We start from the raw sequence: 22,265 nt of genomic DNA, 5'->3' as shown, positions 1-22,265 counted from the left end.
GTTTTTATTTCATATTCCACATTTGTAAGTTCACCTCATCCTCAAACACTCAGCAATGTTTTAGACCTCATAATTACATCTTGCAGGATGTGGCATACACCTACCAGCTAATCGACCCTGGCAGCTAAGTTATCCAAAAAGATCACAGCTCACACAATGACAGGCATTTTTCTCTCTGCAGTTGGAGCAAGTAAACAACACAGATGGAAGCAGCTAACTGGTGGGGTGGAAAGCATAACAAAACGTAATAATGTCCTCATCAGAGGTGGTGGTGATGGCAATCACTGAACTGGCCATAATGTCATGGCTAACAATGGGATTAAATTCCTTCAAGATTATGGACCTGAACAAGTTGCCGCACCTGATGGCCAACATCTCAATTTTCACGGCAGCACAAGCAGTAACCACCCAGTTCTCCACTAAAAGTTCAGACAGTATCATGCAAACTCAGCTAGCACACCTTGATGCCATCAATCTCAGATTGCTGCCACCATTGCTGCGAATATCAGTGCTCAAAGGAGTGCCAGGGTCTCATCCCAATCCAACATTACATTCTCTCACACATTAGTGGATTTGTTGAGGTTCTGACCAAGGTGAGGGAAGCAATGACTGGTGTGGAGCCTAAGCCTGCTTTCCTGTCATGAAACTGTATTTGTACCTCCACTCAACACTGCCAACTCCCCACCCCGCTGCCACTCAACCAGTACATTTATGGCCGCCCCATCAGCCAGCATGACCTGATCTTTCCCCTGACTGAGGTGGTGCAATCTAAAGCTGGACCTTCTAGGCCAGTGCTGTGTGAGGTTGCTCTGCAAGTTCTAATGTGAAAGCTTCCAGTCTACCATACTGCAGTCACAGGGATTGCACTGCATAATAGCATTGAACCAGACAAGGCTCATGGAAGACAAACATTAAAGGACTGGCCAAGTTGACCTTTGCATGGATTGACAAAGTTGGTTTGCAATGTCTATTTTGTGTTATGACGGCAAGACTGAGTAGGATATAGCACATCGTGATGAATTGTGACATGCTCTATTAGGTATTGCAGGGCTCCTCCAGAATAGTCCAGGTAGTGGATGCATTGCTTATACACTTCAGTGGTTTGCTAGATAATATTGTGTAGCAGCATATCTCTCATTTCATAAATACCACTCATGTATGTACTATTGCTAGGTAGCCACACAACAGTACTCATCACCCAATCATCATTCTTTTATTTTTCCACCATGGCTTAATTCCTGATAGCACAGGAAATTTGTGCAGATGAAAGATGCTGCCAGGATCACAGACAATAGTCGAACATTAGCTAGGCATCAAGGAATCCCATTTAATACCTCTCTAAATGTATAGGTTGCACCTGCAAAGTAACACACGGGCAATCAATCGCACCTGAATCATGAGAAAGCCTGATACTGTGATAAAGGAATGTATGTGCTTCATCTGCTTCTTTCTGGAAAGAGAGCACGGAACGTGTTCCACTTTTGTCATGTACAGGAAATCAGACACCTCCTTAAATTACCATGGATAACAAAGGGCAAGACGTCAGTGGTTGCAGGCGGTAGAAGGAAAGTACATAGCACAGTCACCTTTATTTACACTGGCATGGAGCAAGAAGCCACCTGGAACAGTAAGCAGGCATACATATTGCTCTTGGCTTACACGGAGGTCAGAGATTTACTCCAACACCAGTTGTGAGGATGGTGTCCAACTGAGTGTCTTTTTCACATGCCTAAGCCTCCCTCTGCATCCAGCAGTTTGTCCTCCTCAGATATTACCTCTGTACATTCTTCTCATCATGTCATGGGCTAAAAAGGATGGAACCTATGGAATCTATTAGGATTAAGAGATATAAATTGAACACAGTGAAAATGATGACCCTCACCACATGATGCTCCCTTTCCTTTAAGCATTTTCAACTTTCTTTAGCAGTACAAAAGTGCAGGTGCTTCTAGCTCAGCAATAACCAGCAGAAAACAGAAATGACAACATCTCCATCTTCCACTTAAAGCATGATCAGCTGTGGACAACTGTGAGAATATATTAGCAAGAGCACCATATTGAAAATTGCTCTGTTAGAGTCAGATCAGGTCTGCCCTCAGTCACGAAACAATCTACCTAGAGTACCTATGAACAAAATATCATCCCACCATGTTCCACACACAAAATGGTATCAGATACCAGACTTGCAAAGTAGACACAATTTCAGGCTTGAAATAGCACCCAACTGTACCAAAACAAAGCAAACTATACAATAATTTCTTGCAAATTACCACCAAATTTCCAATTTATAAGTGATTCTGGTTCAATGAATTATTGAAACATAGAAAATATGTTCAGGTATAGGCTATTTGACCCTTCTCGCCTTCTCCATCATTCAATATGATCAAAGGTGAACATCGAATGCAGTACTCTGTTCCTGCTTTCTGCCCATACTGTGTGAACTCTTTAACTTTAAGAACTATATGAAAACATTAAATGTTTTGGATTCAACCGCTGTCTGTGGTAGAAACTTCCACAGACTCAACACACTCTGGTTGAAGAAATTGTTTCTCACCTCAGTCCTAAATGGTCTAACCCTTATCCTTAAACTGTGAACCCTTTTTTTGGACTTCCTGGTTGAAGCATACTTCCTGCATTCATCCTGTCTAGCCCTGCAGAATCTCACCAGTTTCTAGGAAATTCCTCCTCATTCTTCTAAAAATCAGTGAATATATTCCTAACTGCTTCAATCTTTCTTCAAACATCAGTCCCACCATCCCAGGAATCAGTCTGGTAAACCTTTGTTGCATTCACTCGATAGCCAAAACATCCCTCCTCAGATAAGGAGACCAAAACAGCATTTAATACACCACATGTAGTCTCATCAAGGCACTGTACAGGTGCAGGAAGATATCCCTGCCCCTGTACTCAAGTCCTCTTGTTATGACGGACAAGATATCATTTACATTCTTCACTGCCTACTGTACCTGCATATTTATTTTCAGTGACTGGTTTGCCAAACAGTTCCTATCTATGTCAGTACACTAACCCCAATCTCATGCACTTTAATTTTACGTGTTAATCTCTTGTACTGGACCATACTGAAAGCCTACTGAAAGTTCAGATGAACCACACCAACCAGCTCCATCCGATCAACTCTGCTAGCTACATCCTTATAAATTTCGAGTAGATTTGTCAACATTGATTGCTCTTTCATACAGCCATGCTAACTCTGTCCAATTCTAGCACTGTTTTCCAAATGCTGCATAAACTGGATAAGAATTCCTTATTTTCCTTTTTTTTTATTAAATAAGTGGGTTATATAAACTACTGTCCAATCCAAGGTCAATGTTCCAAATTTGATAAAATCTTGCAAGATGACTACCAACATAACCACTATTTGAATACTCTGGGACATAGATTATTGCAGTTATTAGGATCTGGGGAGTTTATCAGTCTTTCATTGATTTCCCCAACACCATTTCCCTACTCTCATACGGATTTCCTTCAGTTCCTTCCATTCACCAGACCCTGTGTGCCCTCATCACATTTGGGATGTCATTTGCGTCCTCCCACATGAATACAAAACCAAACTGTCTGCCATTTCTTTATTTCTTTGTTCCCCATTATGACTTACCCCATTTCTGACTGTAACAGATTTAATTTGTCTTAACTAATCTCTTTTCACATAACTATCGAAGATTTTACAATCAATCAGCTTGTACATTTTCTGCAAGCTTACACTTGCACTCTATTTCCCCCTCCTATACTGAAATCTAAACTGCTCCCAATCCTTAGGTCTATTGCTTTTTTTGGCCAATTTGCATTCCCCTTCCTTATTCCTAATTTCCGTTGTTTGGCATGGTCAGGTCATCATTTCTGCTTTATTTTTGTGCCAGATAGGAATGAACAATAATTGTAGCTCATCCATGCACTCTGTAAATATTTACCATTACCTGTCCATTGTCACCCCTTTAAATGACATTCCACAAATTTATCATAGCCAGTTCATGCCTCATACTATCAAAGTTTCTTGAATTTAAATTTAAGACCCCAGTCTTAGGATCAATAATTTAAGTCAGTAACTTCATTAGTGCTGTTACATAAATAAATTGTCAAAGACACCAGAATTTTTTTTTTAAAATCATAGTTTATTCGGTATTATTGAATTTGACTTTGCTAACGTAATATGATTGCCACAAGATGACTAAAGTTGAAGAAACTTCCAGTGGACAAATCGAACTCATCATATTTGTGGAATTTCACACTTATAATTGCATGGCCACTTTGCAAATACAATGAGGGCAGAGACCTTCCATGTGAATGAGAATTAATAACAAAGGGAGAGTCATTACTGCACTTGAAACGGTGCACATTGTCCAATCTCTTTCTTTTGGTGAGCAATGGATCCTTTACCAGAGAGAAAGGAACTAATTGCTAAGTTGAAACTGACTTGATGGGTCCATGAAGTCGCGAAAAATCCTCTGATCTTTAAAAAGCAATATTTATAGGTTTCTGAATCTTGCTTCAACCTGCTAAAAATCTAACCTAGTGATATCACCACAGCCAGAGTCCACACGAACAATAAGCCTGATTGTACTTATATCATGCGAACAGAGAATACCAAGCAGCACTCTAACTAACAGCTAAGCCAACTTCAAGTTCAAGTCTGTTTCAAATCTAGTATTTGCCTGAAAAATAAATTATTTTCCAGTCTTTAAGAAACATTTTAATTTGTCCTAGTCAAATTAAAAGAACTTCTGTAACTACTAACCTTCAGTTGTCTGAAATCACCTGACCTTTAACACTTGAGTGGAGAAACCATCACTGGACTCTCTCTAGCTTCCATGCGAATTAATTGGTTTTAATATTAATAGTTGTAAATCCATTTTCTGTTATGTTTATTCCATATATATTTGTGCCTGTAAACGTGTCTGTAGGGTTGGGGCTGGCAATGTTCTCCCTATGCCGCACGTGCTGACATCCCTCAAAAATTTAGTGCATGCCATAACACATTGCGCATTTGTAAAGTCCCAAAAACCAGAGAGAGTTTGCTGCAAGGTTAAAAATTGCCATCAAAAAGGGGGGCTATCAATACATCACAGCTGTTTTTCATTCATTCGTGGGGTGCGGAAGATTTATTGCCCATCCCTATTTGCCCTTGAGAAGATGATGATGAGTTGCCTCCTTGAACTGTTGCTGTCCATTAGGTGAAGGTGGACCCATAATGCTGTCAAGGAGGGAGCTCCAAGATTTTGACCTGGCAACACTGAAGTAACAAACCGATGTTGTAGCTGTTCTGAAACAGTGCAGCTAGGTAAGCAGCACATTCTGGAGTACAGGTTTTCAGTATTACGGTCAGAATGTTGTCAGGCAACACAGCATCCTGCTATTTCTCGATTTCCCGAGGACTGATTCAATTGGCTTAAGACTGACCATTTGAAATTAATCACTTTGCTCAAGGACAAGGTGAGGGAAGTAAAAGAATTCCACTTACCCTCCTTCCCATCTGGAATTGCTGATTACTATTAAATTAAAATTCTGAGCAGGGTAAGCTCAGTCATCCTCAAATAACTACCCAAACCTTCAGCCAAAAATGATATTTTCAGCAAATGAACTAGACGTGCATATTGCACATACAATAGGCTAACTAGTGTTTTTTTTTGTTCTCCAGTGGTGTGGAACAATTTTAACAATTGCGCACTGTGGTTTAATACCATGCATGTACTATTTTTTGTAAAATACTGGTATGGTCTCTCAGGACAAAGCCATGTAATTGCCCTATCAACATGCAGACCGTCTGTCCAAGAAGTATGATGAATGCCAAGATCATTTACAGGAGGCCAAGTTAAAAAAAAAACAGCCACATTATGCATCAAAAAATATTCATGCTTTTTCAACATCAAGTTTTTGGTCACTAATTGTGTGACCTCACTTGACCCAACACACGCATTTCTGCTCAAATTTAGAAGCTGTTGGGATCTGTCAGTTCAATTGTAACAGTCTTCATCACAAGGGCCCTTGACATCACAGCAATTTACCTTCATCAAGTCATCACTAATTCCATAAATTGTTAACTGTCATGAGGTTTCAAAGCCACAACATTCCTTTTATCATCAGTTGAAATCTATAACAACGAAGAACAGAATTTCACGGTATTTATACTTCAGAGTTAGTCCTACCTCTACCAAGTGTGGCGTTGGATTGAAACCACACATGTTGCACACTTGAACTTTGCATTCTGTGCAATTATTGAAGTTGGGCGGCTGACTTGATCCCACATTCAGTTCTGTTTTACAGAGAGGGCACAATACTTTGGGCTTGTTGACTTCTTTTTGTTTAATGACTGGCTCCGGTTTTTCCTGTTTAGCTGCAGAGACAACCTCAGTTTTAACTTGCAATCCCGGCGTTGAACTCTGCAACTTTGAGCTCAATTCTGTGCTTTGATCACTGAAAATTATTTTTGGAGCCTGTTTAGCTGCAGAGCCTTTAGCAGGTGATTGCTGACTTTGTGACGTCTGTTCTGGCTGTGTGGATATAAGGCTGGTGGCCTGGCTTAAAAGAGAAGTTCCAAACCCAAAGAGTTTACCAGTAATGCCCTCCTGATCTTGGGATAAACTGGAGGGCCCTGCTTGTGTTCTTGCTGGTGAACCATCTGTTGTTCGTCTTTGTTCTGCAGGGACAGTTTGTTGGCTCTTACCAACTGGCCTGGTTGCCTCAGACTGGGGAACCAGTTGTGGTTGGACAACAGGCTGCAATTCGGACTTATTCGCTATCGGTCTGTGTTTCTCACGTTCACTTGGTTGCACCTTAGTCTCAGGCTTATTTTCTGCAGCAGATGGCACTTTAGGGAGCTCTCTTTTTATTGGTGTAGTCCTTCCTTGTTGGGGGACAGGATCAGTTTGAGGCTGTCGCTGCGCTTTTGTTTGCGGTTCTGTTTGGGCCTGGTGTGATGGGGAGTGTAGTTGCTGTTGACTTTTGGAGCGTGGTGCAGTGGTCATATCCATTCCCAGAGCTCTCTGCATCTGACAGTTTAAGCACAACCATTCTTCCACCTACAAATAAAAGAAAGGCATGATTATATCAGAAAATAGGGTAGCAATTTTTTTTGTTATCTCAAATCATAGCGATCCATGCATTTGTATTTTCAATGTTTGGGGTATACCACCTCTCCAAAGTTCATATTAATTATATCAGAAAATCCTTACATATGAGCTCTGTGACATTGCCTTAATTATCACTTTTAAGAAATGGCCTGCAAGATTTCTATTTTACAAGGCAATGCAATTATGTGTTTATATCTGACCACACATCTAGCAAAAAAGTTTGCAAAACTTATATAAAGACAATGACCCTTAATCCAAGCATATAAACTAACATTCCTTTTTTCCAAAGCATGAAATTAGCACTGAATTAATATTCAACCATCCATATTTCAATATAAAGTATCTATAGCTGGTTCTGAATGAGAAGGGAGAGAGGAGGTGGAGTGCCTGGGAAGTACTTGGATTTACAAAGGCAAGGCTTTAATCACAAAAATTCAAACAAAGCTGGTGAATGTACCTTTTCAATAGCCAAGCACCTAGTGATGGTCCAAAAACAAATAAACCATTTTGCAGCAGAAAGGGTTTGTGTACAATCTCCACAAACAACACAAAGGATTATTTGACTTTGATCTACTAGCCATCTATTGCATTACATCTGATCTGAACATCAGTGATAACTTTGCTCTGCAATCAAAGAGGGAAAAGACTTTCTTTCCTGATTCACATCCCTCCGTTTTGATGAAGGCTGTGTTTACAGCACAAAGCACAAGTATGGTTCTCAAAATACTCTACCTGAAAAATTGAAACGAGGTCCATTAGGCATATAAAAGCTATTGAAAGAAATTAAATGAATAACAAGCTCAAAGTTAAACCATTAAAAAGCACCAACTGTAAATTTATCATTGCTCACTATGAAAAGTCTATCAAATAAATAGTTTGGAATATTTTTTAAGTTGGAAGAACACAGTAGTACTTCAAAAAACAACACAACCCAGTAGTCAAATTGTAAACTGACTCACCCAAGAAATACAATGGAAATAATGTTGACCTAACCAAGACACCCCACTCCATTCCAGCATAGATGACAGGGGATTGTAATGAAGGGTTACACTGATTAAAATAAGACTGGCAGCAAACGTATCAAAACCAGGTTTAAAAACAGCATGTCTGATGGGGACCAGCTTTGACCTGTCATGCAGAGGCAGGTCAATGAGATTGACTATTACTCGAGTAGTTATGGTATGGTTGTTATTTTAAAAAACAAATGATGCTCTAAAACAAAATTCAGCACAGCCTTTGTATTTCTGGGTTGGGCACCTGCAAACACAAATCCCTCCCTCAATCCCCACATCCCATAAATACCATCAACCAAATTTCAACAGATATTTATTTATACCAAGTGCAACATTCTACACAGTATACTAAAGAAACCCTTGTCTATTTCCACATATCTCAGAAATATTTCCATGCAATTTAATACAACCTACTGGGAAGGGTTTGACCCCTCAGTAGATAAAAATGAGAGCCAACTCATATGACCAGACCCATAAACAATGAGCTGTTCAAGCTAGGCTATTAAGTATATTCAAGGCAGAGGTAGACAAACTTTGATTCAGTCAAGGAATCAAGAATTATAGGGAAAAGGCTGGAAGGTAGGGCTAAGGATTGCCAGGTAAGTTCTGATCTCTTTAAATGGCACAGATGGCACAATGGATTAAAAGGCCTACTTCTGCCCAAAGCAGATATCTCGAATACTGGCAGCCATCTGGACTCATGCTCTTTGCTGCAGAGAATGTTGTCAATATCCCTCAAACTATTTCCTCCCACTGCTCTCCTTGTTGCTCCCCCAACTTGAATAGTTTCCTGTACATGGTGCAATGGTCAGCTGGCTCATCCGAGCAGATGGGAGTATCTCAAGGCCCTACTTAGGCGATGTGACTGCCTCTAGGTACAAAGTGTGCAGGTAACTTTACCCTTCCTGAGGCATTGCAGTGTCTCGGGTTTAGCCCCCAGCTCAAACTATAAACCAAAGCTGCAGACATTCTTACCACCATAGTATCCAGAAGGTCCCATATGCTGCAGCCTTGACATTTGAAATGTTCATAAAAGGAAATGTGTATTTTGTTTTAATTCCTTGCATCTCAAAAATGATCTAAATAATAAGAAGAATAAAGAACAAAGGATACAATTTGAAAAGGAGTCATGGAGCAGAACGACCTCGATATACATCTGCACAAATTGTCAAGAGTGAATCTTTATAAAACATGGGTTAATTTCAGCTAGTGTATCCAAATGTGATCAGCACAGTTTAGGAAGAATGTGAAGTAATTACATTGGATGCATAAATGATTCATGAGAATGACTGTAAGGCTGAAGGACACCAATTATGAGAACAGACTAGAGAAGTCAGGTTTGTTTCTCACAGAAACGAAATGTGAAGGAATTTAATGGAGGTGCTCCCAATCTCAAGTGGACTGTATATTCAGGTAAGGAGTAACTGTTTCCATTGCTGCTTTGTGAGGGATGAGTTATGGCCCTAAACATCAAGGCAGAATAAAGCTGAGTTTAGCATTATAAAACTCTAATAAAACTGCAGTCAGTGGGAAACGTGTGTGCGTGTGCGTGCACATGTGCGTGTGTGTGTGGTGGTGGTGGGGGGAGAGATGCGGTGGAGTTCTCTGCTGGCTAGAGGCATGACTTGAATAAGGGAAGATGGTTGTAGTCTTGGAAGTCAATCAGCACAGCCTCAGGATGTCACAGCAGGATTTTGTCAGGCAAGCGTTCTTGTCCCAAAAATCTTCAACAGGTTCAATGACCTTCATCCCATAAGTTGACAAATAGGGATATTTATTGATCTCTGAACAATGTTCGGTACTATTCAAAACTCCTCAGATACTAAAGTGGTTCGCATCCATATGCTGCAAGACCCAGACTATATCCTGGGCTGATAAGTGAAAATTGCATTTGTGTCAAACAATGGCCATCTCCTACAGAAGAATCTAATCTTTGCCCCTTGACATTCAACGGCATTACTACATTGATGCCCATATTATGAACCACCTGGGGCTTACCGTTGCCCAGAAACCAACTGGAATCAGCCACATACCTACTGTGTTTGCAGAAACAGGTCAGACAGAGGCTAGGAATTCTGGGCAACTAACTCAACAGTCTCCCAAAAGCCTTGTACCATCTATAAAGCAATGGTTAGGAGCGTGATTGACTACTCTCCACTTGCCTGGATGCGGGTAACTCCAATAACCTACAAGAAGCTTGACACTATCCAAGCCAAAGCAGCCCTCTTGATTAACATGCCATCAACTACCTTCAACATTCACTCTCTTCACAGATGACATACACTGGCAGTAGTATGCAATATCTACAAATGCATGCTTTGACAGCACCTTCCAAACCCTTACCTGTACCATGTAGAAGTAAAAAGGCCGGATGATGCTTGGGAACATCACGATCTTCACGTTCCACTCGCAGCCACATGCCAACATGACTTGCAACTATATCGCCATCCCTTCACTATCACAGGGTCAAAATCCTGGAACTTTCTTCCTAACATCACTGAGGATATTCCTACTCCCCACTGAATGTAAGCGTTCAAGAACGTAATTCATCACCATCCTCTCCATGAAAATCAGGGAAGGGAAACAAGTGCTGACCTAGCCAGTGATACTCTCATCCCATGAACAAACTTTTAAAAGGGTCAAGAACAACAGGACACTGATTTAAGGTAAATGGCAAAAGAATCAAAGGATACATTAAGGGAAACATTGGTATGCAGTACATGTTTAGCGTCTAAAATGCACTGTGCATTTGATGTAGATAGATTTAAATCAGGATTTTCAGAAGGGAATTGACTGAAAAACAAGACTGTTATTGGGCTATAGGGAAAAAGGGAAAGGAGTGGCACGGACCAAGTTACACTTGCAGAAAGCCAGCATGGAGATAAAGGTCTGACGGACTAAACAACCTCTCTCACTACTATAATTCTACTTTAAAATCATGTTTTTTTGAACTAAATCAACTACCCAGCAATTTTAGAACCAGCTATTACAAGGCACAGTGCTTTACAACACCCAAGGTCATTCTTGTCTCTTTAATCATTTTTAAATGCAAAAAGCTTTTTAAAATCCAAGAAAAACAAGGATAGAATGCACATAAATGCAACTACATAAAAAAAGTAACAGAAGTGCTGAAGAACTGTGTAATTATTTTTCAGATGTTTCAGAGGAAATACTGGGAATCCATTTAGCAACCAACAAATGGCCAGTATCAATCAGCCCAAATTATCATAATTATAGGCTAAATTACTACAGCAAGTAATTTAGGTAACACAGTTTATTTACTTGCTAATCACAACCATTGGCTCTGTTACAGGATTGGAAACTATAGTATATGCATGTAAAGTCTCATCAGTGGATGGAAGTTCCCAACTGAAAATGTAAACTCGTTATTACACTCCAAATAACAAAGAACAGAATGACAAACAATAGAAATCTGAAATGGAGAAAATACAGGCAACAGATGACAGGGATTTATCAATTTTCCAACCTTATCAGCTCCTCCCATATATGCCATATTTTTGTCTCCTGGAGGTATAAATCTCCCACTTTACAAGGAGGTCTGAAACAAAATCAAGGCCATCTAGTCAGGAAGTCTGCTTAGTTCTGAGGGACATTGGTCCAGCTCTCAACAGCATTCTTATATCCCTTACGTCCCTTTATCCCCTTCTACCTCTAATATCCCGATTTACCCTCCATAGACACTGAGCTAATTGGTTGTTCACAATGAACAGAAATCAACAGGGAATGGGACAACAATGGAATTTTTCAAAATGGATTTGGGGAAAACAAAGAAACTGCTTATCAACTCTCTAAACTGTCCAAGACACCATCATTCAAACTGCATTGGGGAAAAATAAATCTGCATTGGAAAAAAGGTCAGTCTCCTTAGATACTATTAAATTGTGAAAAGAAACATCCATTCAGAAAATACCTTGCAATCAGACAGTCCATTCTGACCTCACAAAAATGTCAATCAAATCATGCTCCCAGATCCTTCAACCAGTGTGTAACCAAAATCCTCGCTTCAGTAATTCTTGAAACTCAGTTCGTTTTTCATGATAGTTTCTGCTATCAAAACTCCAGACAATGAAGGCTAGTGAAACAGTAAGATCATCTTTTTTTCTATTTCAAAGTGGATGGCTTGTCAATGAAATGGAGCCAGTGACTGAATTCCAAGTTTAAGAAGTAGGCCATTTTTCCCATGTTAAAGCATTCTGACAGGATAGGACATAGGTTTCTTTAGTTTTGCATGGACAATAGCACATTTTCCAATAGGAAGGTACTTTTTCACATCTCAACACTTATACAATGCTAGTAAAAGTGTTAGCCAATCTATCACAGAACCCTATTAACAACCACTACACTAAAATATATCTAATACAATAATAATTAATAATGGCACTTGAGGTTGCCAAAACCTACTGGCCAAAGTTCCTGACTCCTCAGTAGAATTTTCCTCAGATTTGCAAACTGTCTTACCTGGCATTTACCATAGGTTTCCAAAACCCGACTGTCCCACCAAAAATTAGAGTACAATCTTCAGTAGCAACACCAAAGCCATGAACCATCTGCATTGGGCCACATCCAAACCTCTTCCCACCAACAAGTAGTTTAATGGGGATGATCCTGCAAATTAAACTTTGCCAGAAGAGGCAATAACTTACAGACATGTTGGGACATGAAAATTTGGCCCTAGGTCTCTCAGCATCAGCATCTGAATGAAAAAGGTTCTGTAGCTGTTCGTAACTGAAAAGTCAATATTAACCAATAATCTTAAAAAAGGTTAATATATAGTGAATTACATATTTATTAAAGTGCAGGAGGCAGATATTTGGCCATCGTGCATGCAGTGGCTCTGTGTATGAGGACAGATTAAGCATCACTGACTTTGTTTCTATTCAAATAATCATCTTATGCTCTTTTGTGCGTCTCAATTGAACCTGCCTCCACCAAAGCTGCAAGCAATACTCTCCTAACGTAATCACACAATGAGTGCCTCAATTGCTTCTTTTGCAAATCACCACCACCCTGACACACATACACACATATAGACACGCACACACACTCTCAGAAATCCCTGCAAGGAAATCAATTCTAGCTCTATTCAGATGTAACCCATATTTTTGCACAGCTTCTATCTACCCGAAAGCCAGCCTCAGTGTCCCAGGAATCTAAAGTCTTCCTCCCTCCACCATCTTTCCAGCCATGAATTCAAGCGTCTTATCCTCCTATACCTGCACTTACATAGGCATGGCACTCGGAATAATCCTGAGATTATCAATTTTTGAGGTTCTATTAGCTAGCTTTCTACCTAGATCTTTAAATTCTGACTACAGAACCACATATACTTCCACATTTGGCAATGATACCCAAAGTAGACTACTGTCTCATGGCTGATAATTCTTCCCCCCAGCAGAATGTCTTGCCATTGTTTTGAGTCACCCCTACAGACACAGCCTGTTGTCACTATTGCTCTTCCATTCTTCCATCCCTTCTGTATAGCTGAGCAATTTGCAGTGACATAGGCTTGGCTCTTGTTGTATTCCTTCGATGAACCATTGTTTTCACCAGTACCCTGAATGGAAAAGCAATTGGTGAGCAAAATTGTCTCTGGGAACCCCTGTACTTTTTGTCTGGTTCTCTTTGATTATCCATTCTTCAACTGCCTGAATGCCCCTCTCCTCCAATACGACTATTCCCTTAAATATGGTATCCGCATCTTCCTCTGCTTTCCAATGTACTATATTGACTTTGGCCACAACACAAACTCCAAAACCCAGAGCTCAAAGATTTGCAGCCAGTGATGTTTCCTGCTTAAGTCATGTGTCCATGACTTTCTACCTTCCACAGGATGGGCAGTCTGCATGGCTGAGCTGCCTTGCCATAATTTAAGCTTATATTTGGACTACTTGTTATAAACTAGAAATGAGAGAGTACTAATCACTCCCTTCTCTGTGCCTATAAATTGGATACACAAGGCCAAGACTAAGAAACAAGTATAAAATGATGAATGAAATACTGAAGAAAGACCTCCTTTCACTCCTCACCTTACACCCTCAACTCACCAGACTCCTTGCACTCCCTTCAAGGTGCAGACAAGTGCTAAGTTTCAGCTATATAGTTTGATTCCACCTTAATCTATTTGAATAACATAAGATCTAAGTATGTACATAATCCACTGGAGTTGAGGATGTTAATTTGTAAAAAAAAATGCAAGATCAATTTATTAAATCCATCCAGCATACATAAAGGATGTTAAAAAAAAGTCCGTCATCAGTGCAAATTCAGTCCACAATCCACAATAACTATTTAAAAACAAGAAAGAGAAGATAACTTGCATTTATTTTGCAAGTTTCACATACGCAGAATATTCCAAAGCATTTCACAACCAAGGGACTTTTAAAATGTCGGCAAATGTTGAAGCAAGTTTACACGCTTCAAAATCCCTAAAACCAAGATCTACTAACTACCCAGTCCTCCTTTATCGTCTTATGTAATTCCTACCTCTGACCAAGTTTCTGGTCACTCCTTTCATGTATTCTGTCTTTATTTCCATATATTTTAAATTCTGCCTCTGATTTATGCAATGTTTTCCACAGCCCACATCTCTCCAACATAAGTTAGCTGCTAAAATTTTCTCCAAGGGTTAAAATAGTCATTATTGCTGTGATAATAAAGCGACAATTTCACTGATCTATTATTGTGTGACAACTAGAATGGTGTGTTCTGAATCTGTAATATATCTTATCCGTTTAGACAAGGTTCCTAGATGCCTCATGTTTCAAATTAACACTAACTTATGCCTTTTGATGCTGTTAAATCCAGCATAAAATTCAAATATTTACATAAATCAATGATGTAGAGAGCATCAATATTAGTTCGTATTGATACAAGATCAGTTTCTCGATCCTTTTTATACAGGTTCAAGATAATTGATATCAAACATACAAAAACAATAGTGAAGGTTACTGCTACCAAGTGCCAGAAAATTACATAATGTCTCCTTCACACATTTATAACTGGATATTGACGATTCAATTACAGTGGTTTGTAATTGCATAGCCAGTCAGATTTAGTAACCTGAAAACACAATGTCAGAAGATGTAAAGTAATATCTTATCTTCTATTCCCACGACAACCAAATCCGTATCATCCGTACTGCAGCCACAGTAATAACATGAGACAGCTTACTATTTTTCACTTATCAGGCCTAAATGAAAGACACTAAGTAATTAATATTGTCATGCAACTCATTTTAAGGAATCATCTTCTTTTAAATAGAAAACAAAAATTGCGGGCAACAAAATAATATCCAAATAACTCAAGAATTATTAGACTATTTCTTACGACAAGAAAGTCAACCAAGGAAGATGGAAATCAAAGTAATCATGATAACATTCCATAGCACATGCTGTAGGTCAGTGGTTCCCAAGCATTAATTGGGATAAGATGTCGCTCTGTGAGCAAATGCTGGCATCAAAATAAGTTAATGAGTGTAGTAAATGTCATTTTTTGTTATTCAAGTGTCAAAGTAAATCACAAAAACAACTATAATATAGATATAATATATGAAATATTTGGCAGTACTATATAAAAGTGTCCAGTTGGAACAAAGTGGCAGGATAATAATCTTCACCACTGCATCATTGAAGTTTAAATCAAGGCAACAATACAAAATAGCCTTCAGATATAGATCATAAGACCATAAGAACTAGGACCAGGAGCAACCAATTCAGCCCCTTGAGCCTGCTCCACCATTTAAGACAACCATGAGTGATCTCATATCAGCCTCAACATCACTTTCCTGCCTGCTGTCCATAATCCTTTATCCAGTCACTAATTAAAAATCTGTCCATCTCCTCCTTAAATTTACTCAATGTACTGGCATCCATGGCACTCTAGGTTAGTGAATTCCTCTCTGTGTCAAAATAAAACAAAGTGGCAGCACACAGCATTCACTGCTATATTCAACGTTAACTCAATGAAAATAGCAGCAGTTGAAACTTTATTGCTGGAACAGCACAGCAATGCTTTCCTGAAGAAGGGCCTGTGCCCGAAACGTCGAATCTCCTGTTCCCTGGATGCTGCCTGACCTGCTGTGCTGTTCCAGCAATAAAGTTTCAACTTTGATCTCCAGCATCTGCAGACCTCACTTTCTCCTCGAAAATAGCAGCACAATCACAGTTTCACTTGAATAGGCTGTGTTAAAATGAACCAATACTATAACCACACAGCTTTCAGTGGCACATCAAAGTCTCAAAAGAAAACAAAGCAATAGCATTATAACCTTGACTACGGTAATTAAATTTAAAATTAAACGTGAAACTATATAGGCATGTATTCTACCCTAAAGAGATACACATCAATGCATGTCGTAAGACAGTCTCAAAAGCTGACTGCATGGTTGATAGTACACATCTCATCTCCTATGTGACAAATGCAAACTCATTTACTGAAACCAGCTTTACACAATATGTTCTGGTAAAAGGAACCATTAATTGCAATTTATGTCTTGCAATGTCAGGATGGTCACTCTTCATGCTAAACCATAAATCTGTTGGAAAAGCAGCGAAAACGGATTACTTCATCAAATGTGGCCAGATGAAATTTCATCAAGCTGCTCAATTTCAGCACTAGACAAATACAGCCATTCCAGCTAAAATTGGAAAACACTTTTGATCCAATGAAACATTGTCATATCCCAATCAAAGGAAAAGGATGTAAAACAGTGTAAACTGAGAGTTCCACATGTATTGAACACGGATGCCATTTTCAGAAAAACAATTCGGAAAGTAGAAGATTCAACATTTAACTTCAGCATATTATCTTCCAGAATGTCAACTTGAGCCAATCACTTCATTGCAGAACGTGTTCTCTTTTCTTGCATTCTGTATTCATTTAGCTTCCCGTATATCCCAAATATATTAAATATAAGAAAGGAAGCACACACCATATTTTGATTTTGGCAGGTGACTGCAAATGCAAGCAGATGATAATTCAGTTCCAAACATCTCTGCATATCCTGCCTCTCGACAGCTAGTGGACTTCGGTGTGAAACAACATATTGATCATATCCCATCTTGGCACTGCTTCTGAAACAAACTTGGTGAAATTTAACGTAGTGCATTATTGGAAGTGACATAGTATCTAAACCTATTTTAGCCAGTTGCTTCCTGTGAGTCATGCAATGAGTCTAAACAGTAGATGCAGCAATTCTCAAGGTTTGCAGGTCGGATTTACAGTTTGCGATAGTTGGTGGGTCATCAGTACAAAATTCAACTAGGCAAACCCAGAAAGTAAAAACCCTCACCAAAGGAAATTCAGGAATTTAAGAATCCACCAGAAAATGCAATGGACCAATTATCTGATTCACAGGAACAACACCCTTTGCAAAGAATATCTAAGAGGTAAAATGTTCTCCAGATGAAATGGACTGGCAGACCTCTCAGTCAAGAACAGAATAAAGGTCAACACTCTTCAAGCCAAGCTACAGACAGCATGAATAATCCAGGGAAAGCAGTTAGTAGAACTCAGAACAGAATTCAGCTTGACAACTGAAAGCAGTGGCTTATTTTGATGAAGTCATTAAAGAGGGTGTGAGGCATTTGTTGGCCATTAGAAGACAGAAGGCCAAAGAAAACACGCTCTGAGAGTACAGTGAAAACTCCAATTGCGTGTGAAATCAGACACTGAGGTGGGGGGGGGGGGGGGGGGGGGATGCAGGAGAGATAGGATAATGGAAAATACATTCTATGTAAGAATTAATAAATGTTAAACATGGGAAAGGCTTTTGGAGGAGATGTTGCATAATATGCATAGTTCTGAAAGGATTAATAACCTGAGGATGGCTCCATCCAATATGATATCATTGGACTTGGGAGGGGGAGATTGCATTGGGTCTCAAAGATATGATCCACCATCTAGGGTCTTTGTAACAATGCTTATATTATTTTAACTTCTACCCGATTGTTCTCATACCTTAAATTATATTTTGTTTATAACAAGATCAGTTTGATGATCTAACGGTTTTCTTTTAATACATTAGAGGATGCATGTCCTGTAGACACTAACCTAAAAAGAGTAAATCTACCTTAAGTTGACCACAAGTGCAGCTAGTTCATATATCAAAATGTGAAATGGTGAGCATCCATCATACTAAAGTGTGCAGTAATTAACATTTTGATGTTCAAGTTTCTGAAATATGTCTAGTACTGAAAGAAAATTTATATCAAAGTTATATATTTATATCCTGGGACAGGCTAAGCAAAGACATGCCAGAGAATTCCTAGAGGCCTGGCACTCCAACCACAACACCATAAACAAACACGTAGATCTAGATACCATCTATCAACCCCTCAGAAAATGAACAGGAAATGACATCACCATAAACCCCAGGACCCCCATCCAGGACAAACATATAAATAGAAAGCAGAAGACAACAGCTTCGCTTCACTTGGAGGTCGCCACTGATGATGATGTTACCTAGCCAGGTAATGAAGTGTCTGGATATCAAACCTACAGCTCAGCGAGCAAATCTACACCCTAAACCCCTCTTATATCAAAGTATATTCTGTAATAGTTATAATTTTAAAACAATAATATCACTAGGTTTTAAGGGAAAACATTCTGTGGTTAGCCCAATAAAAAATGGAAAGTAAAGTAATGCAGGAAGGGATTCCTGGCTCATGAAGAAGGTAACATTTTGTGTTTCTATTTGGATTTTTACATGGCACTAGTGCATATTTGAATGTGTTACAAAGGGCTAGAACATCTGTCAAGGATTCTGTTCATGCAGTAACACCTGCTAGGTGTCTTGATTTGTAGACTGATCACATGTTCCCACAAAAATTACTGAATTTCAAGACTGGACAAGTCATATATTGACACTGGCCCTTAATGCAGAATGTTTTCTCCAAAGGCATTAATGTCTACGTTTGCATCAGTTCCTGTTTTAGTTTCATATAATGCAAGAGATGTTATTCAGTTTGTTTGATGCTTGCAGTTAGCTCTTACTTAACTAGATTGTGTTGTTGTACTGAGTATTCCTCTTGAAAGCTTCTAAAATATGGACAGTTTAAAAGGCTTCTTATTGGATTTGTCAAAAGGTTAGAATTGTACAATGTCAAATCAGTTTCAACAGGGTGGAGTTTCATGTATGTCTGACAGGGATTCCTTGCCATTTGTGTTGAGATTAACAGAATAGAAATTAAATTGACAATATGGAGGATATGAAATACTTAATTATGTGTCAGCATTGTCTTAATGATATGCCTTTGGCCACTGTGTCGGAAGGTTCTGAAATTAAGGCCTTCCCAACATTTGAATGAATCTTTAAATACAACTGAATTTCTTTGAAGCATCAGTGGATCTCACCTGCCAGGTGAACAAAAAAGCCATACCACTTGTTTTCAGAAAGGTCTGAGTTACAAACAAATCAGGCAGTCTCAGGTCAACAACATCCTGAAATGAAGACCCTGGTAACAAAAGTCCCATCTGCTGCTGGTCAATCAAATGGCAGCAGCTTGTGCTTGGAAGCGCCTCCATGGAGGAGGGCTGCTATTTGAATAACAGGCTCCAGAAACCCAGGCCACGATTAAAGAATATTGAGAGGATTTTCATTAACCGGAGGTTGCAAGAAGAGGGCATGGGGGATTGGCAGCAAGGTGAGGGGGTGGTTCTCAGATTCTTGCACTTTCTTCCATCTCCACCACCCCCTCACCCCACACACACCACCATCAGCTCCCAGTGTCCTGATGTGGAGTCACTCAAACAGGCACTGAATCCATTTCACTGAGAAAGCACCCTGCACGTCCCATCGGGTGGTGACAAGCTAGCTGCAGCTGGAGTGACAGGTCAGCTAGGTGCTCTGCAATGAGGTTAATCCTAGTGAGGCAGAGATGAGCTACTAAAAGACTACAATTAGCGCGAGTTAGGAAGGTCAATCACCAGACTCCAGATTTCCAGCAGGGTTTACCATCATTCTACAAGAAGGATAAGCATTCCAAAAAAGTCTCTTTTTTTTTAATCTTTTCTCACCTTCTCATAATGTCACAGATTCCATTAGGAACTAATCAGTCTGGAGACCATAAAAGTTACATCCCTACAGCCAATGTAATTTATTAATGATTTGAGCTGGTACATCAAATTAGATCTCTTTCAAGTAATGCAATGAAGTACTGGGCAGTTCGACAAAATACCCTTTTTAATCCTTGAGAGCCAAGTTCAAATCATTTTCTTGCCATTTGTAAAGAATCCTAAATAGCCAGATTTTTTAAAAACAGTTCCTTATACAGTAATGCTCCCACACCAACTTAATTGATAATGATGGCACTCTGACTCAAAGGCTCTAAGATCTTAAGTTTCCAGGAAAGAGGCACATTATAGATATACCAATTAGGTGTAAATGTACCTTGAAACATACCCAATTTTAACTTGGCAATAAAGTTACAATGCTTGTGCTTACACAGCACTAATTTTGCATGAAAATCTTCCAAACTACTTTTGAAATCTGGTGATTGACATACAGATTGCAAGTCCAGTTCAAGTGTGAACTGGATTTAACAAGACTGGCATTAATTTGAATTTATATAGTGCTATTTAAGGTAGTAAAATGTACCAAGGCCCTTCAGAGGAGCTTTATTAAACAAAATTTGGCATTAAGTCACATTAGGATATATTGCATAACAGTAATGGTCAAAGAGGGAGATTTTAAGGACCATATGAAATGAGAAAAGGGAGGAAGAAAAGCAAAGAACTTCAGTTCTTGCCAGTACCAGACATATTCAGCAATGGTGATATTACTAAAATTTGAATACTCAAGAGGTCAGAATTAAAACAGAATAATTCTCTGCCTGAGATCTGTAGGACTTGGTGAGAAAAAAGATACAAAGGAGTGCATTCAAATGAGAAATCAACGATGAAAATGTTAACGAGAGAACTTGGACCAGATTGTTCAGTTACCAAAGGGGTCATACAGTCATCGAGGTGTGCAGCACGGAAACAGACGCTTCGGTCAGATATCCTAAATTAATCTAGTCCCATTTGCCAGCACTTGGCCCATATCCTCTAAACTCTTCCTATTCATGTACCCATCTTTTAAATGTTGCAGTTTTACCAGCTTCCACCATTTTCTCTAGCAGCTCATTCCACTTCTGCTAGAATCCTGCTAGAAGACTTCATCTTGACACAAAAATGTGATCAAAAACTTTCCTCAGGGTTAAAAATGACACCAAGCTTGCAAAAATTCTGGTTTAGCCACAGACAGTTTTCAGGGTCAGAGATAGCCAGAAAATAGCATTTACAGCAGATACCAAAGACTTTGGATTCAATATCCCAACACCTTTGTTGAAGGAAATTGATGTTCAATCTGATTCCGATGGCGGTGAGGTACAGCTTGGTGTTAGCAACCCATGCATGGAAATAAACCAACCAGACTCGGTAATGTATTGTCATTTCTTCACTGTTGCTGAAAAAATTCCTGGAACTCCCTCCCTTACAAAACCATGAGTATATCTGCACCAAATGGACTTCAGTTGTTCAAGAGTGTAGCTTATCACCACCTTGAGAGTAAGGACAACTAGAGTTGGAGAATAAATGCTAGCTGAGCTAGCAAAACCCATATCACCTAAATGAATTTAAAAATGCAGCAAAGAAATAAATGGGACAAGGATAGATTACCAGAGGTAATAGTGCAGGGGTGAAAATAAAGCTGTTTTGGGTGACCTATGGGGTTATAACTGCATGGATAACAACAGAACCCCATGAGTGCAGCATAACCCAGATAAATCACTGTGGAGAAGCACTGGAGGGATTCACTGTACTCAATTGTGTCAAGGTTGCGAGGGCTGGAGACGCTGATGGGTAGTTTATCTTTTCATAGTGACATCGGATGTAACTTCTGAAGTTGGAAAGAGCTTTTCCAGAACTGTGACAAGGATAAAAACCTGATTGGACACGTCCAAATATGGTGAGCTGAGATGTACATAGACCCAGAAGGAAATACAGTAATACGTGGAAGCACTTTGGAGACAGTAGAGGTTAGAGATAGGCTGTTAGAATGCAGGGAGATAAGAGTCAAAGTTTGGTTTCTTAAAAACAAGAGTAAATTTGAGGAAAAGCAAAACAATATCTGTGGCGAGATGAACAATATTAGCTAACACTGGAGCCA

General features: G+C 39.3%; 1 protein-coding gene across 1 annotated transcript in view; it reads right to left on the bottom strand.

The window, feature by feature from the left end:
• Nucleotides 1-22,265, bottom strand: part of LOC122559103 (protein bassoon-like) — a 505,982-nt gene that overhangs the window by 422,678 nt on the left and 61,039 nt on the right. Inside the window, exon 3 of the mRNA XM_043708396.1 lies at nucleotides 6,162-7,034. Coding sequence (XP_043564331.1) covers nucleotides 6,162-7,034 — 873 coding nt within the window. The remainder of the gene's footprint in view (nucleotides 1-6,161; nucleotides 7,035-22,265) is intronic.

Source organism: Chiloscyllium plagiosum, chromosome 18 (genome assembly GCF_004010195.1).
Source record: "Chiloscyllium plagiosum isolate BGI_BamShark_2017 chromosome 18, ASM401019v2, whole genome shotgun sequence".
In the NCBI taxonomy this organism is placed as follows: domain Eukaryota; kingdom Metazoa; phylum Chordata; class Chondrichthyes; order Orectolobiformes; family Hemiscylliidae; genus Chiloscyllium; species Chiloscyllium plagiosum.
This window is presented reverse-complemented; position numbering and strand designations above follow the sequence as displayed.